Source organism: Poecilia reticulata, chromosome 13 (assembly GCF_904066995.2).
Source record: "Poecilia reticulata chromosome 13, P_reticulata-male-v2, whole genome shotgun sequence".
NCBI classification, from domain to species: Eukaryota; Metazoa; Chordata; class Actinopteri; order Cyprinodontiformes; family Poeciliidae; genus Poecilia; species Poecilia reticulata.
Genome location: NC_088842.1, coordinates 4,746,766 through 4,765,426, shown reverse-complemented (window position 1 = coordinate 4,765,426; position 18,661 = coordinate 4,746,766). Strand labels below are relative to the sequence as shown.

Below are 18,661 nucleotides of genomic sequence, written 5' to 3'. Positions count from 1 at the left end.
GTAGTTTCTAAAAGATGCCTGTAGCTCATAATGATTGTTCTGTGTTAACAGCTGATGGAGGAAGGCAGAGAGTACTGGCAGCAGAGGAGGCGGCATTCTGGGAGGATGGTTATGAGGCATTGTCAGGATGAACTGTGGTGAGGTTGAGACCCCACGTTCCCCCAACCAGGAGCTCAGTGACATCAGGACTACATTACAGGAAGAGACATCAGGTCTACACGACAGGAGAAATGTTGGGCCTGTCTTGAATGCAACATAGTGTTGGATCATGTTTGGACAAAAAAACACAGCCAGATAGTCCAGAAATGGACAAGCATTTATGTCTTATTTTGTGTGCAAACAGTAAAAAAAATAAAATGAAAAGGAAAAAAACTTCTGTGCCTCATTTATGTTCCTCATATATGAACATGTTGCATATAAGCAATATCAACAGAATATATTTTAATACAGCATTTATTTTTTACATAGATTTTTAAAATACAGCATTAAAAATATTAATGATTGGGGCGGGGTTTATTTATAAAGACATAACCAATGGGTCGTGAGACACTGAAAATGCAGACTGTCAATTGCTGTCGGTATCTGTCGCAATCGACATTGCGACATACTGTCGCAATCTGCGACAGTATCTGTACAGTATACGTACGAATACATACGTATTTGCAGCGACGAATACGTACGCTGACGAATACGTATTCGTCAGAATATGCTGCGTCAGAATACGCAGCGTATTCTGACACTGCGTTTGCTTCAGAATACAGGGTCAAAAATCCCACTTTTCGTCCTGTGTTTTGTTAAATCTGTTACAGTGTTGTGATCGGGAACCATGGGGCAGATAATATGTGAAAAAATGTAGCCTACTTCCTGTGGTCCTTCTGCTATCTGCAGAAATGCACCCCTCCTTGTCAGAAGCAACCAATCAGAGCCAGTAGGAGAGTCTTATTGTTGTCAGTCATGCTTGTGTACATGCTCTTTACTGTGCTAAAGGTGGAGAAACAACTTAATAATACAGGAAATCTGTTTATCCTCCATCATCCATGGCCTTAGCATTCACTGAAGACCGCTTAGCTGTAGCAAACGGGAGGATGTGAACAGTGTATGCACAAGAGTTAACAGTGCTAATACCCTTCTGTGCACTGCTCACACTTTCCCCCTTGCTCTTCTATGCTACAGCTGCAGTGAATGCTAAAGGTATTTAGCATGACCACTGATGACAGCAGATAAACAGTTTTCCTGTAGCATTAAGTTGTTTCTCCACCATTTGCACACTGACAGCACTAAGACCCTCCTCCTGGATCTGATTGGTTGGTACTGACCAAGTTTTTAACATTTACCATTTCAGCTTTTAATCTCTATCCCATTAAAAAGAAAATGCTGGGATATCCATGTATTAGCCTTTGAACATTTCAAAGCTAATACATGGAGGCTGCTGTTTGAGTAATGCTGTTTTAGTCAAACTATAAGACTAATATATATATATAACATTATAATACATTTATAATGCATTCCCACACGCCCTGCTTCGTAATCCACCATGCTGTTAACCATAACAGCATTTTCAATCATTTCACCAAAATCCATACATAAAGTTTGACAGCGGATGCTGTATAAGTTGGTCTCAGTGTAAAAATGTAATTTGAATCCAAAAGAATTGCCCTTTCAATAATAAATGTAACTGAAATGGTGCTATTTGTTTCTCATCATTCTAGTTCCATTACAATGAAAGTTGTGCCATATGTGTTAAAACAGCACATAAAGATGCATATAAACTGATCATTTCATTTTGTTTCCTTCCAGTTTGTTTTTTAGCTCCATTGAGCTCTTTAGCGGCCCCTTATAGTGGAACTGTGCTTTCCGTCAGTGGAGGATAGTGACCAGCCAGCAGACCAGAACCTGGCTCTGCAGTGATGTGCCCTTCATCCACCTCTCCCCCTAAATCCAACACCGGCAGAGGGCTGTAAAAGTTTTCACTGAATTGTAAAAAATGGTAATGCTGCCACTGGTCTGGAATCAAATATGCTGCACGTGAAATTTATTTAAAATCTTATTGGGAAGATACGGGTGGCGCCGGCTCTGGACTCGGGTGCCAGTTAAATCACGTCCATTACCCCCCACCCTTCCCTGTCTTCCTCTTTCCTGTCACATCCCCTCTCACTATCCTCTTTAAAATTCATGGACTTTCTTATCTCTATTTTAGAAATAATAATTGTAATTCCCAACAGTCTGCCAGAAGTGCTCAAAAATTGGACAGGGCTACACCAGTAAGCAAATTCATGTAAAAAAAAAAAAAAAAGACCCAAAAAAATGTACAGAAGACCAACTGTAGAACAATGGCATTAAAAAGCAAAAATAATCTTCCTAATTAATAATGTGGGTCCAATCAAAAACAGTATTTTTTGATGGTAACCAACCTACCTGTTATAGAGCTGTCCAGGTTGTCCATGCTAGACCCTGGTGTGTGCTCGAGACCGCGGGGATGTCTGGCTCCGTAGCCCTCATCCTCATCCTCGTCCTCCTCTTCCTCCTCGTCTTGCAGGTCAGTCTCCAGGTCGGAAACCATTGTGCTCGACACATAGCCCACTGGCGGAGCTGGTGCCAAGGGAGGAAGAGAGCCTCCCTGCATGTGCCTGGGAAGGGAAACTTCATAGATTAGGTGAATATAGCGGAGTACAAAAATTCTGCTATTCTGGTGCTAAAGGCAAGACGTAAAGTTATTGTTCGAGGCTTGCCTCACATCAACGGTTGAACAACTTTAAACAAATCCGCTAATTCCAAAGGTCAGCTTGCATGCTAACACAATGACCTTGTGAAGGCATGCGTGGATGATACGAAGGCATCCTTCTCGGCGGCTTGTCAACACATGGCTGTCACCTTAGTGGCTGACAGCCGCATTTGTTAGAGGGAGTGCAAAGTGTTTGACGCAGTTTGCAGTGGGAATTGGTTGTAATTACTGGCCCTCTGGGGTTGTCAGAGATGCTCTCTAACCAACATAGTCATTACTGGGTAACATGACATCGTCTTCCTGACAAGGCATCCCTGATTCCCCCAACCCCCACATCACAGCCCGCTTCACGATTATGAATGAATGCCAGTCTCTGGTTATCTCGGCGTCGATGACAGAATGAAGCATGGCCTTCATCTGACTTGCATGAGCACAACAACAATGGAATCCAGAATGTATGTGTGTAGGGGAAGTAAAGAAGTAAACTGGGCAAGAAATTGTGTCTGTTGGAGTAACCAAATGTAGTTGTTGCTTAGAGTGGTAGCATGGGCCTATTAAAGTTGAATGATTAATGGGTTTGTATCCATGACACAGAGTTCATGTGTGGAAAAACAGCTGAATAAAAGTTAACACTTGCAAAAACAAGCAAGCAGAATCTGCGCGAGGCATTTTGAAAGTAAATTACCTGTTTCAACTGCCAAAAAATACCATGTGGTTACCTAAATACATTCACTATCCAGTTAGCTAGCCAACTGTGATCTTGTGTAGTTACGGGGTGGGGGCGTGAACCATCAGATAAGGCTTCTGCATGCTGGTATTCCCGCTAAATCCTGGATATACCCAATTTAGGTTGTCTTAGCCTTTTTATCGCAGCCTATGGGGTTTTCCCAGACTGGGAACGAGAATACAACCTGCTGAATGTGACAGGTAACCAATCAGAAAGCGTGATGACGTAAGAACAAAGGGGAATCCCAAAGAGCTGACATATCGCGCAACTGTGAGTCCGGTGGATTTTGGAGATGATATGTGGAAATGTTTATTATTATATGTAAAGGTCATTATTATATGTTTATTCAGTTAAAAATGTTAACTATGAAAAAACACAGTCACCTCCAAATCATAGTGCAGCAAACAGAGCGGCTGCTCCCGTCGTCTTTTATCCACCGCCTTTTCTTTTTGTTACGTCTTTTATCTCTTAAAATGAGTCCATAAATTATCACTATTGCTTCTACATCGTCATCCGTGTTTGGTTATTCTAAATTCCTGTATGCTATGTTGGGAGTTTTGTGGAGTTTCTTCTGGAATTGTGATGTTCGTGACAGGAATCGGTTCGTTTCTCCAGCCACACGGCAGAGGCACTTTTATCAACTCTGTGGTCACAGAGATTTGGAGAATCGGCCGACAATTCTTAAATCTTGTCATCTAAACCAGACTTAAGACTCACAAGCTCTACTCATCTCCTCTCGACCACTGCCCAAACGCTCTCTGACTCTGGTCGCTATGGTAACGTTTACATATCCCGTCAAAGTAAGATACAGATGCGCCACAAAAACAAACATTTTTCTTTCGTGAAAATTTTAACTCACGATAATGACTAATGGGAGCCCTGAGCTTGTTTCTCTGCAACGAGATGGTCCCATCTGGGAGTGATGAGAGACAATGACATCCGAAGTGTTGCTTATATCCACAGCCTGCTAGGTCTCTACGTGGCGAAGCAGTTTGAAGTTTCATTGCCTCATTAGCAGCCGGTCGCCGCATGTTACGCAGAGCGGGCTTGTAATGTGGGACTCACCTACCGGTCCGGGATAAATCCATTTTCTTGTCTCTTCTCTGGGCCTTTTCCCCTTCGCAAAGAAACTTTCCAAAGACATCTGATCTGTTTCTTACTCATTTTGCTGCTTGTGGGCTCAGCGTTGGCGCGCAAGTAACCGAAAGAATCCGGTTAAAATATTTTCAAAATAAAAGATCCTCCAGACTCAAATAATACATAAAACAGAAATATTGAATTATTTCTTGCGCGGCCCGGTGCCAATTGGTCCACGGACTAGTACCGGTCCATGGACCGGGGGCTTGGGGACCACTGGTATAGAAAACATGACATCAATTCAGCACAGTATATAGGTCAGTGCATGCAAATGTACCATGTCTGTTTAGCCATGTCCAGTTGGTATGCTCTGGTCAGCTCATCCAGATGGGCCTGGAGCATGGGCTGCATCTCATCCCGGGGAGACGGGGTGAGGGTGGCTGTGGACTGCTGTCCAAAAGAGACGGCAGCCGGTGAGGAGGCCACTCCTCGTATGGGTGGCGTGGGAACCCTTTCCTCCTCCTCTTCCAGCTCATCTTCCATGCCTTGATGAAGGTATGTCTGCACAGGCATGGGTGGGCCCCAGGTGTCATTCTCATACCTGAGGTAAGAACGGAAATCACCCAGCCAAGAGATTTGTATTTTACAAAAATGAATCCACGGAAAGCATTTTCTGATTACAAGAAAACAATCTCTGCACAAACATGAACCTCTGTGACCTTGTAGAACTTAAGAATGGGTTTGTTATATGACTGGTTTGAGTAAAATTATAGTGCTTGTCAGGCTTCATTTCCTCATAGCTGTGCTTATACGTAATGAAATAATACAAGCCATAAAGAAAAATGTTCATTAAAGAAATTTGTCGCCGCACATGCCATAGGACATAACGGGTTTAATCTGCTGCCATTAAGAGCAGCCTCAGATTTACAGTCGAGGAGACTCTTCATTTGCCAGATAGCCTATTAAATCAGATGACTCCCAGATTGGAAAAGGAGGTTAGAGGAGGCAGCACCTCATGCACCAAAAAGAGGGACACTTTGAACCAGCTAAATTAGCTTCTGTTAGTATAAAGTGAAATCTGTATGAGGTGCTTGAATACACTTCAACTACCATATTTTCCGCACTATAATGTGCACCTAAAAACCTTCAATTTCCTCAAAAGCCGACAGTGCACCTTATCATCCGGTGCGCCTTATTGGACCAATATTGAGCCACAACAGATCTAGCAACTACGGTAAGCAGCCGCCGACTTCATTTTCGCCTGTAGAAGAAGAAGAGCGTAGTGCATGCTGGGATAGTTGTCAGAACACTGGTTTGTAATCTATCTGCTGACCTATCTACCTACCGACCGTCTAGAATCAGGTCGTCTGCAGGTCATTTAGCACCACGTTCTCCACAAACATGCTGTGCGGAACAGAGAAGGGTGACCATCGTCCGGCCACGCCCTGGCCCAGTCGCGGAAGGCTCTCCTCGCCGACCGGAGTTGGACTGTTTTGTTGACATTCCCTTTAGTGCAGCATATTGGTTGCATAACGTAACTCCAGCCTCTACTGTAGCGTCTATTCTATGCGCATTATAATGCGGTGCGCCTTATATATGAAAAAGGTTTTAAAATAAGCCATTCATTTAAGGTGCGCCTTATAATCCGGTGCGCCTTATAGTGGGGAAAATACGGTAATTTAAATGTCTAAAAGTGACAGCTTCCTTCAACTGTCTGCCTTATACTCTAAATATGCACGGTGCAGTACCGTCATCATGCAGGCATGTTACAGAGATCTGTTTCAATTTCAGCAAGGTATTGTCAGGAGACATTATGCAAACAATTGCTGCACATTCTACACCCTTGATCCCAATAAACATGCTATTCAGAACCTGCATGTCAACAGATGCTCAGAACCTCCTAGAGGTCTGTGTAACAAATACCCTTCATGTTATGTTTAGTCCTGGGTTTTCTGTTTTCAATTCTCCAATATTGATTGGAAGATAAGAAACAGTGTAACTGCAGCTTAAAACATAATTGCTGAAGTGTATGGGTATGCAACGATGTTTTACAGAAACAAAATGGTAAAAAAAACAAGGTAAAATGGCAACGTGTTGATAAAACATGGGGGTAAGCCATATGCTTTGCTGTTAAAAGCTCTAATTTTCTAACTCTATGCTCAATTGCGCTTGCTATTTATTTTTCTGTATTTTAGTATCTTACATTAAAATTTACAAGGAAACTTAGAATTTTTGTTTCTGCAAAGTGCAGACATTTATTATGAATTGGCGATTTATAAATAAACTGAATTGAGGCATTTTGTTGAACAAAGAAACATTTTGACACTGCTTATAAAAAGAAAAAAAAGGCACTGAAAAAATAAGCAACTACATGGAGCAATGAAATTAAAATGGTCGCTAATTAGGATACACTAAAATAAACTGCAATAATTGGTTATTATTCATGATGCATACACTTAAACACTTGGTTTTGATGTGAAACTTACCCTAAAAACATTATTTTTTTCTTTTTTTTGATCAACTGAAAACATATTTGCTGTATCTACCGGCGCTGTTCGCACGCTTACCCTCCTCCGTCATGGTGCTCATTGGGATACAGGTCCATCTCTGTGCCAGGTAGAGGGTGAATCGGGGGAGGGGGCAGGGGAACATTGGCCCAGTTGGAGCCATTAGCTTTGGGAGGTTTAGATCCAGCCTTGGTTTTTTTCTTCTTTCCTCCTTTTCCACCTGCACGAAGGAGACCATTCATTTAACAGACATAGTCACTGAAAATTACATTTTATTAGAAAATCTATTGAAACGTGACAAATAGGTGGGGGAGGCAGTGTAAATAACAGCAAATGCTGTTGCTGTGTGACAAATGTGCATTCTAAAAAAAAAAAACTCAATTTGGTGCAAACATGCTGCTTAGATTACAAATCCATTTGCACTCGCTTTCAGCATACTGCTGGAAAGTCGTACACAATTTCAAACACAAGATTTCAATGGGCTCTCCGCCCGTCTCCGATTACACAGAAAAGCTCAAGGCCGCCTGATGAAGGATGAAAAGCATGCTCCTATTGATTGATTGGCTGAAAAGCCTCAAATCTCCATAGAAACAGAAGAGAACGGCAGTTAATGCAGCAGAGGCAGACCTTTGTGCTCCACCCATCCCTCAGTGTCCCCTTTAACACCAGGCTTTGGGTCCTCACAATGAAATATCTCACTTCACAGCATCATTATAATGAATGGCTTGTGTAGTGTCAGTGTGTCCCTAATGGAATTCACTGAGAGTCTATTACTACTTTCATTTCTTTTATTACACCGGAGAGCTGCTAACCCCATCTATTTCCACTCATAACCCTCCAACACCAAATTCTCCACTGTCACATCCATCTTTATAAATCTGCCAGCCAGGTCAATACCAAGTTTTATACGATTTGGTCACATCGCAAGCAATGCTTTTATTTTCTTTGGAAGATATTTGACTTTAATCTTGGATCCGGTTTTAGGTTCATATATGTACAGCATAAAAAGATTCCAAAAGGTTAAACTATACCAGGGTTGTTTATTTCTTGTTACCATTATAGCATGTTACAGTTTTTGAAAATTTTTCTGTGCTGAGATTTTCCATCCATTCATCCATCCATCCATCCATTTTCTTTCACCCTTGTCCCTCAGTGGGGTCAGGAGGGTTGCTGGTGCCTATCTCCAGCTAGCGTGCCGGGCGAGAGGCGGGGTCACCCTGGACAGGTCGCCAGTCTGTCACAGGGCAACACAGAGACACACAGGACACACAACCATGCACACACACACACACTCACACCTAGGGGCAATTTAGACAGACCAATTAACCTGACAGTCATGTTTTTGGACTGTGGGAGGAAACCGGAGTACCCGGAGAAAACCCACGCATGCACAGGGAGAACATGCAAACTCCATGCAGAAAGACCGGGGCCGGGAATCGAACCCAGAACCTTCTTGCTGCAAGGCAACAGCTCTACCAACTGCGCCACTGTTCAATCAATCATAGTTGGGTGATTCTTTTTTTGCGGCAACATTCCATGTCCCCATGTTTTGCTTACAATTATTTTTTGTAAAATGTGCCAAAAGTATTTTAATTATAAATTAGTATTAGTAAATACAAAAAGCAGTTTTCAAACAACAATTTCATGTTTTAAAGGTTAAAATTCCTTATTAGAAACTTCTTTGCAGATTCATTTTTAACTCAGGTCATGTACAAATGGAGACGAGTGCCGTATTGTTTTGTAAACGGCTAAAAGAATGTCAGGATCCAGCACCACATGATGTAATGGGTATGCCAGGCATATTGGTGGTTACACTGAAGACCTGTTAAGTGTTCAGCTCAGTGCAAGATGGGGGGAAAAAGTTTGTAAAGAGGAACAGTGAGGCTGCCAGGCCCAAAGTTAGGAGGTCCAACAGCAGCAGCACAGCTCCAGCCTGCTGGCTGGAATAATTTGAGATTGTATAACTAAAAAATTGTTGTACAAGTTTTATTATTTGATGCAAGCATTTACAGTAGATGAAACTGACAGTACAAAAAGTGCTGCTCATGTTGGCTGCAACCTTTACAATAAGATGGTTCATCTACAGAGACGTCAAGAGGTGTAGTATGTGTTGTGAGGAATAAAAAAAGTAGAAAGAAGATAAATAATGTAAATTCCCACAGATTTTAAATGTGACCTCACTGAAAGACCAGACCGTGCAAAATCTGAAGCTGAAGATAAGCAGCCAAATGTAATAAGAAACAATCCCCCAAAAAGCAAATCATAGTTTGGATCTATGTACTTATCTGTAAGTACATGTTTTTACTTACAGTTAATTGAAAATATATAATCCAATATAAAAAAAAAAAAAAAAAAGGAGGTGAGTGAAGGTAAAGGACAGACTTTTTGATGAGTTTTTATAGGGCTGATACTTTGACGTTTAACTTAGAATAATTAATTACATAGAAATTTTAACCCGTTTAAAATTATCAATGCAATTAACAGCAGCTTTTTTTACATACAAAAGTCTTGAGCTGAAACCTTTGTATTGACAGAACACCTGTTAATCTGTAACACAAGAGACGTCCGCAAACAACAGCGATGGACAACAAAGCTGCTTCTCTTGGCTAACTGGAATTTAATTTCTACTTCAGAAAATGATTTGGTGGGATGCTGGGAAATGACTATTGTGTTCAAGTTGTACTAAAAGGAGATAGCTTATTAGCGAAGCTACTCGAGTCTAAGCTATTATTTCAATGCTAAACATGTCGCAGCAGAACAGTCCCCAGTGCTAAAGTAAGCATACACAGTCCACATTTCTAAATAAGTTTCACGAGTTCCTGACACACTGGGAACTGAATTGGTATAATAGCACTGTGCAAATGTACTACAGATTCAATCTTTGCTTTGCGGATGTTGATAGAAAAGTACAGAGAATGTCAGAGGGAGTTGCATTGTGTTTTTGTAGACCTAGAGAAAGCATATGACAGGATTCCAAGAGAGGAGCTCTTGTACTGCATGAGGAAGTCTAGAGTAACAGAGAAATATGTTAGAGTGGTGAAGGACATGTGTTATAGCTGTAAGACTGTGGTGAGGTGTGCTGTAGGAGTGACAGAGGAGTTCAAGGTGGAAGTGGGACTTCACCAAGGATCTGAGCCCTTTCCTATTTGCTGTGGTGATGGACAGGTTAACAGATGAGGTTAGACAGGAATCTCCATGGACTATGATGTTTGCAGATGACATTGTGATCTGTGGTGAGAGCAGAGAACAGGTGGAGGAAAATCTCGAGAGATGAAGGCTTGCCCTGGAAAGGAGAGGAATGAAGGTTAGCCGTAGCAAGACAGAATACGTGTGTGTGAACGAGAGAGACCCAAGTGGAGACATGAGGTTACAGGGAACAAAAATAAAGGAAGTGAAAGATTTTAAGTACTTAGGGTCAACAGTCCAGAACAATGGTGAATGTGGAAAAGAAGTGAAGAAACATGTCCAAGCAGGGTGGACTGGGTGGAGAAAAGGGTCAGGTGTGATGTGTGATAAAAGAGTATCAGCAAGAATGAAGGGAAAGGTGCACAAGACAGTAGTGAGACCAGCAATGCTGTTCGGTTTAGAGACAGTGGCAATGACAAAGAGGCAAGAGGCAGAGCTGGAGGTAGCAGAGATGAAGATGTTGAGGTTCTCTTTGGGAGTGACAAGGATGGATAAGATCAGAAATGAATACATCAGAGGAACAGTTCATGTCAGATGTGTAGGAGATAAAGTCCGAGAAGCCAGATTGAGATGGTTTGGACATGTACAGAGGAGAGACACTGAATACATCGGTAGAAGGATGCTGAGGATGGACCTGCCAGGAAAGATACCTAGAGGAAGACCAAAGAGGAGATTTATGGATGGAGTGAAAGAGAACATGAAGGTAGTGGGTGTGAGAGAAGAAGATGCGAAAGATAGGGTTACATGGAAACGGATGACTGGCTGTGGCAACCCCTAAAGGGAAAAAGCCGAAAGGAAAAGAAGTAACTTAAGTAACAAATTAGAAACCAAAAATATATTTTGCTGTTGAGCTCATATGTCTAGTTATTCAATAATTTGGCAGCAAAAAGAGTTTTTGAATTGTAAATGTAGCTTATTTTATTGATATCAGGTTTTCAATAAAAATCTGATTAATTGTGATTACACACAATAAAATTTTTTAACCTAGTCTCACAACTAGTTTTTTTGTTCTTGCTGTGAATTGAAAACTTGTTTGCTTCATATGTTCAGCATTACATTGATTATTTAAGCATTAAGGAAAAAATGCTAATAGCTGGTAGCAACTGATTTGAGGAATCAAACCCTCTTAAATCTAAAAGTTAGAGTACAGGAAAATTATTTATCCGAGAACCAAACTTCACAGATTTCTCAGGACAGTCACTACTCATATGCATGCTGGAGCAGTAACCGTCCAGAATATGTTACAAAGAGCATGTTTGTTTGTAGTTGTGATTATTATTATGTGAAGAGAGTTAACAAAACATTTTAAAGACACAATTTCAACTTATTTTTAACTTGTCTTTGGAAAATAGTAAACTATAAATGCCAAACTGAAATAGCAAGATAAACTGTGTAAAGAAACACTAATAACTACACATAATGTACCTACAGAAGCCAGCCTCTCTGTTGGGTGTTTCATGACACAGCCTTTGCTTTGTGTTTTGCAGTGCCAACAACAACAACAACAACAAAAAACTTTCACTGTTGTGAAACTAACAGAAACATGGCGCTATCTCTCAACTGGTTTCATAAAAGCCAGATGGCAAACAAATAAGAAGCAGTGTACAGTTCTAGTCAAGTAAAAAAAGAACACGAGTCGCTGTTAAAAATGTTTCTATTTTCCTTAGCCAACAATAAAATGAAACTTGTTAATGTAGGCAGTAAAAAGCTTGGTGCAAAAGAAGAAATGCTGGCAGGAAAGACAGACGTTGTGTCACAATGAGATTAATACAGGAAGGAAGTAATAAAAGAAAACAACTGTAAGCCCAAGGCAGGTGGCAACACAGCGTAAGTATAGTCTGAAAGTAATTGGGTTTTCTAATCGCGCCTCTGGGCGATGCTTGACTTTTACCAGTAAATAGTAAGCTGACATGATTGTTCAATCATCCTCAGTCCCTCCACACAAGATCGGACATCAATATTGTAAATGAGCCTCTTCCAGGGAAAGATGGTCTGGCACTGAAATTGCAACAGCTCACCCGAATATGAAATATACGCAGTGCGGCCGGGAGCTGTGCAGGAATTACACAGCAGACTCGTGTCTTTTGATAAAATTGGGTCTCTCTTCAAAGGGGGAGCTGATACTAAACATAGACCCAGCTTTGGGTATTTTTACCCAAGGTCTGGGCACTCCCGGGCTTTAACTGCAGGGCTGCTCAGCCTTGAGCTTTGTTTTCACAGCGTGCCTCAGTGCTTAGGAAAAAGCCACAGGACGGAGATTCTCAAAAGCCTTCGCAGTCGCGAAGATCCCAGATGAACAGAAACATATTGGTATATCAAAAGGTTTTGAAATGAATGTATAGTTTTTGCAGCATCCACATAATGTAAACCTGAAACAATTTTAAAAAATACAACCTTTTTTTTTAACAATCTTTATAATTTACTTTTTCAACTTGATCAGCGCTTTTAGGTACCGTATTTTCCGCACTATAAGGCGCACCGGATTATAAGGCTTCAATGAATGGTCTATTTTACAACTTTTTTCATATATAAGGCACATAGAATAGATGCTTCAGTTTGGGTTGCCAATTTGTTCCGTACTCTATTATTTGACATCCACATTTGTAAAGAAGTGGTCCCCGAGTGCTTGTTTCACTCACGGTGTTGGTGTTGCGATATTGTGCCCAACTGCTTTCTGGGTAACACAGACCAACCGACACGCTGCCGCCGCACTCTCTGTCTCTCTTCCCCCGCCCCTCCGCCCCCCCTGGCTTTAAATGTATTATCAAACTTTATTAACAAACCAGCGTTCTGACAACTATCCCAGCATGCACTGCGCACTTCTTCTATGGGGGAAAATGAAGTCGGCGGCTGTTTACCGTAGTTGCTAGACCTGTTGTGGATCAATATTGGTCCATATATAAGGCGCACCGGATTATAGGGCGCACTGTCGGCTTTTGAGGAAATTGAAGGTTTTTAGGTGTGCCTAATAGTGCGGAAAATATGGTACTCGGTCCTCTATGACTTCAGGCTCCTTAGGGTATAAATATGATATGACGGAGTGCCCCATTTCTTTCAGCCTATGTTTATCCTGCCAACATGTCCAGATGGTAAGGGATGTAAAAAAAAGACAAAGAGCTTATGATTACAGAAGTGGGAGACACTGGCTCTGCATGCAAGTGACTCATTTAACCTTGATGGCCCTATCAGTGACTTAACAGCCCCATTACTGTGATTGTTCTGACTGCAACTTAGGGAGCGTTTACATCAGCTATGTTTAGTCTGCTTTAATCAAACTCTAGTATGGTTGCCTCGAAAGTCAGTTTCATTTGGGGAGGTGAGTGAATGCACAACTGAACTACAGACCTACACCTCTGCTCAGTCTAGAGCAGTGGTCCCCAACCACCGGTCCGTCAGTTGCAAAGGGAAAAAGGCCCAGAGAAGAGACAAGAGAATGGATTTATCCCGGACCGGTAGGTGAGTCCCACATTACAAGCCCGCTCTGCGTAACATGCGGGGACCGGCTGCTAATGAGGCAATGAAACTTCAAACTGCTTCGCCACGTGGAGACTAAGCAGACTGTGGATATAAGCAACACCTCGGATGTCATTGTCTCTCGTCATTCCCAGATGGGACCATCTCGTTGCAGAGAAACAAGCTCAGATGAGCTTAGTCATTATCGTGAGTTAAAATTTTCACAAAAGTAAAATGTTTGGTTTTGTGGCGCATCTGTATCTTATTTTGACGGGATATGTAAACGTTACCATAGCGACTAGGGTCAGAGAGCGTTTGGGCAGTGGTCGAGAGGAGATGAGTAGAGCTTGTGAGTCTTAAGTCTGGTTTAGTTGGCAAGATTTAAGAATTGTCGGCCGATTCTCCAAATCTCTGTGACCACAGAGTTGATAAAAGTTCAACAGTTTCGATCGGTTTGTGTCTCCAGCCACACGGCAGAGGCAACACGAACCGATTCCAGTCACGAACATCGCGATTCCAGAAGAAACTCCACAAAATTCCCAACATAGCATACGGGAATTTAGAATAACCAAACACGGATGACGATGTAGAAGCAATAGTGATAGTTTGTGGACTCATTTTAAGAGATAAAAGACGTAACAAAAAGAAAAGGCGGTGGATAAAAGACGACGGGAGCAGCCGCTCTGTTTGCTGCACTATGATTTGGAGGTGACTGTGTTTTTTCATAGTTAACATTTTTAACTGAATAAACATATAATAATGACCTTTACATATAATAATAAACATTTCCACATATCATCTCCAATTTCCACCGGACTCTCAGTTGCGCGATTTCCAAGTGTTGACCGGTCTGCGGTAATAAAAAGGTTGGGGACCACTGGTCTTAGAGCCTAACATTTTACCTAGGAGTGATGACAGAACAGTAAAACCTTTTTTGTTATGTCACAAATATAAATATGCAAACTTTATATTAGCTGAAACTGTGCTCTTTGTTCAGATGAGACCAGGATTGAGGTCCTCAGCAAACAAAGGTGGGTTTAGTAATGAGGAGATGGATTCATTCTACTATTTAGTATGGTGGAACATCTATCTGTCTTACAAAGACTCCTGGAACCTTGTTAGGGACCCTACTGTTAAGAACTATAAACACTGGACTTTGTCAGAAAACTGAAAATACATCTTCTATTTTTCAAAAAGTTTATAGTCCAAAGCCGTTGGTCAACTGAAAAGACATGATTAAAAGACAATTTCCTTTTCCTTAGTTATCTCAGTTCACTGACCCGACTCTTTACGAAAGTAGATGAGGTGAGATGAAGAGAAGTGAGGACCCTGGACTCTGAACAGTTCAAAGGATTGTTCAAAGAGGAACAGTCAAGTCTCCATGTATATGCTCCAGTCTTAAGAAATCTTCCAATGATTAATTCAAGGTTGGATCTTCTATCAATTTAACTTTCAATTTCAATTACAAACGGAATTGATATCTACCGGGGTGCCACTAAATTTATTTATATATATATATATATATATATATATATATATATATATATATATGTGTGTGTGTGTGTACTAGCTTTTTAATTTTCTAGCTTTGTACTAGCTTTAATAAAATACATAGTAACTAATGAGGAGACGTGCCTTATATAAAAGAAGTGCCTGAACTCAGTGTCTCAAACACAGGCGTGGTCCTCAGATGAGTATGGACTGAATGTTCAGAGGCAGGCTGGGTGGGTGTTTGGGTCAGCAGTCTTCAGGGTCTCTAACAGCTCCAGAAAACACCGGTTACCTCTTCTCCTCTACACTAAAAAAGGTTTTAATGAGCAGATTCCTGTCCCCAGTGGAGATCCACGCTGTTATGAAAGCCGCTCTATTTCTGTTCCTTTTCATCCTGCTTCCCTCCTTCATACCTAACATTCATTATTCCTTCCATCTCCTTGGAGGGGGAGCGAAGCACTATAACTTACACTCCTCCTCCCCCCACATCCTTCAAATGCTGACTTAGCTTTGGCGGAAATTTATCTAAAGCTAAAACTCTGAGCATTGTTCCACGTTACTAAGCAATATAGGTTGAATTAAATAAATTGAGTTGGTAACATAAGATAAATTAAAATTTTAATGCAATAGTGTTTCCTACCCTTAATATGAGTACAATGACATAACTCAGACACCATAATGTTGAAGATGATAAAGTCTTTGTTATGAACTTCCATTTAAACGTACAAGAAAAATAATCACTGCAAGACTACGCAACAGTGTTAGTTCTTGTTTATATTCTAAACCTTTCATACCTCTGTAGGTATTTCAAAGTCATTTGTCAGAAAAATGCAGGAGTCTGTTTTTGTTAACAATAATCTTCAGGATTCAATTTAATAAAAGTAAAAACATAATAAAAGATGTTCTTTCTGGATATTAAATTGCGCCAACACCTCTGCAGCCTGCTGATTAAGACATTTTATTCCCTTTTTTTTTAATTGGGGAGTTTGGAAACAATAAAATCAAGTAAATAAAATAAAAATCAATAAGTTATTCATTTTATTAGTTTTTATACTTTACACCAGGCTGTATTCACACTAACAGATACTCTACAAAATCTGGATTTTTTGTTGCGTTTGCAGTTAATCTAGAAGTTTATATTAGAGAAAATATTTTTAAAAACGCAAATTGGAATCACTTAATATCTGTAGAGAAGCTATTTAGACATGATTAGAAACAATGGTAACACTGTGCATGCTCAATATCACAATACCACAAAAAAACAGCTGAAGTCAGTTTATCCCTCTGCTAACTCATCCTAGCATTTTGAAGCAACACATTGCCACATTTTAAAATGTTTCTTTGAAGATGGCTACAATCTTACTTCAAAATATATGTTTGCCCACCCGCCACAGGCTTTGGTCATTTTGCCTTTGGAAACAGTGGGTAAGTCTTAAACAAAGCAACAAAAACTCCAAACAAATAGCGGAAAGGGAATTAGCCAGCAATATCTGAAAACCATAACAATACTGATGCCATTTTAATTTTCTTCAGATGTTTATTTTGTCTGTACCGCTTCAAATGTAAGCTAAGTAAGTTAGCTTACATTTGAAGCTAACTTGTAAGCTAAAGTTAAAAATTACCAGACCAACGCAAGAAAAAATTTAAGTTTTGCCATACTCCTGGAGCATCTTCTTTGTTTGAATGTTAATGGCACTATTATTGCCACCTTCAGGCGGGGCATAGGTATCACTGCTTTTTGGTTTAGAATCACGCAGTTCATGTAGGTGCAGGTTTATTTCAAAAATGGAGAAAAAAGATTTCAAAAGATATCACTAATATTGTAGCTGGGGCTTCAGAACTATCTTCTAATTAATAAAAAGAGCAATTAATATGAAAACAACTCATAATTGTTGCTATTTTTCCAGTGACACTTTACAATTTACCTGTATGCAAAAATGTCATTAAATCTAAAGGATTTTTTGCCACTTTTGTTCATTCAGAATCAGTTATAATACAGACTAGAGCCTGACTGGAGCCCCCCACCTAACAAGCTGGATGTCTATAGGAAGAATCTGCCTGTAAGGCATGGCCACTTCAGATCCTTCACCCTGCCTCACTGTGGGCACAGCATTGAATTAGAGAGCAGTTAAGGCAGTGGCTTGTAACTAGATAAAAGAGGAGAGAGGAAGGGAGGCAGGCATGAGGGCTGCCTGGGTGTCCTATAAATGACATTGTAATTCTCTGAACATGGGTTTTAGTGCAGTCGGCCACCATTAGGGGATGAGGGAAAAGGGAGGTATTTTTGCCACTTTAGCCAGCCAAGCATCTCTAATGGTGTCTGTGTGTGCACGTGTGGATAAAGTTCACTCTGTCTGAAAACTCCCTCTGCCTCCACTCCTGTCAGCCATGTTCTGCTTCCACTTCTTTGTGCTCTGATTGTCTTAACAGACGTCTCTTATCACTTCGCTTAATGTACAAGTCAATAAATTAGAAAATCATCGAAAAGTTTGTTTACTTCAATATTTTAAATAAAAAATGAAACAGAGTGATATATTTAAAAAATGCATTTATGGCTAAGAGCTAATGAAAAGTCCAAATTTGATTTCTCATAAAATTTGAGTTCTATAAGAATTATGAAAAGTTATTTTAATGTCTGCCTGAGAGTTAAATGCATTGATGCAATTCCTGCATCAATGAGGTGTGGCATAGAGTCAATCAACCAGTGTTAAAACATGGAAGTCTCGTTAAAATGTTTGCTTTGTTTAAGGCTTCATGGTTGGTGTTCAGGTATTAGTCTCCCTTTCAATAAAACATAATTATCAAGTGATATTTTCAAATTTTCTGTCAACTTTAAGCAAATTTTAACTCAAAAATTTGATGAATGACTGGATTCATGACTGCCCTAGTACCCAACCACCAGGCTTAGTGAGTTTTCTGGGGGAAACCATGCAGGTCTTAACTTTTGTTGCGATTATTTAATCTTATAGTTTTTGTTTCTCACTGGGAATTTTCTATCAGGCAAAAGTTTGAGTCACACACAGACGTCTTAATTGCACTCTGTGACTTGAGGCAGTTGGGGCTACCAGTAAAAATTTACTAACACACCCTATCTAGCTTGTTTACGTCCATCATGGGTAAGTGTAAATTTATTGCCAGTTGGCTGGATGATGTCTTCACCTCTGGCTCACATCTGTTGCTAACCCATACGATGCTACGTTCTTTCTGTGCAAAAAAGCTCGGCACTATGAGGGTTAAGACTGTAAAGAGCCATATGCAGTGTGAATAGCACAGAGCTGCTACTAAGAGCCAAAAAAAGACCTCAGAAATGTTCAGTTTTACTCCCTTGGCGTGGCTAAAGCTCCCCAGAGATTGGTCAGCGGTGCTGCATTTGTTGCAACTAAACAATGAAGTTGGAGGTTTAGTGAATTTCAAACACGCACACACATGCACATATAAATATTTTTATGCATACATTTGGTAATGATGATCTTAAAAAAATTCCTAAAAAGTTGTACA

At 40.5% G+C, this 18,661-nt stretch overlaps 1 protein-coding gene across 12 annotated transcripts in view; it reads right to left on the bottom strand.

The window, feature by feature from the left end:
- Window positions 1-18,661, bottom strand: part of robo2 (roundabout, axon guidance receptor, homolog 2 (Drosophila)) — a 525,042-nt gene that overhangs the window by 19,229 nt on the left and 487,152 nt on the right. For all 12 annotated transcript variants that reach the window (XM_008424864.3, XM_008424871.3, XM_008424869.3 and 9 more), the window contains 3 exons: window positions 7,094-7,253; window positions 4,864-5,127; window positions 2,416-2,627 (listed from right to left, as the gene is read on the bottom strand). In XM_008424864.3, the coding sequence (XP_008423086.1) occupies window positions 2,416-2,627; window positions 4,864-5,127; window positions 7,094-7,253 (636 nt within the window). The remainder of the gene's footprint in view (window positions 1-2,415; window positions 2,628-4,863; window positions 5,128-7,093; window positions 7,254-18,661) is intronic.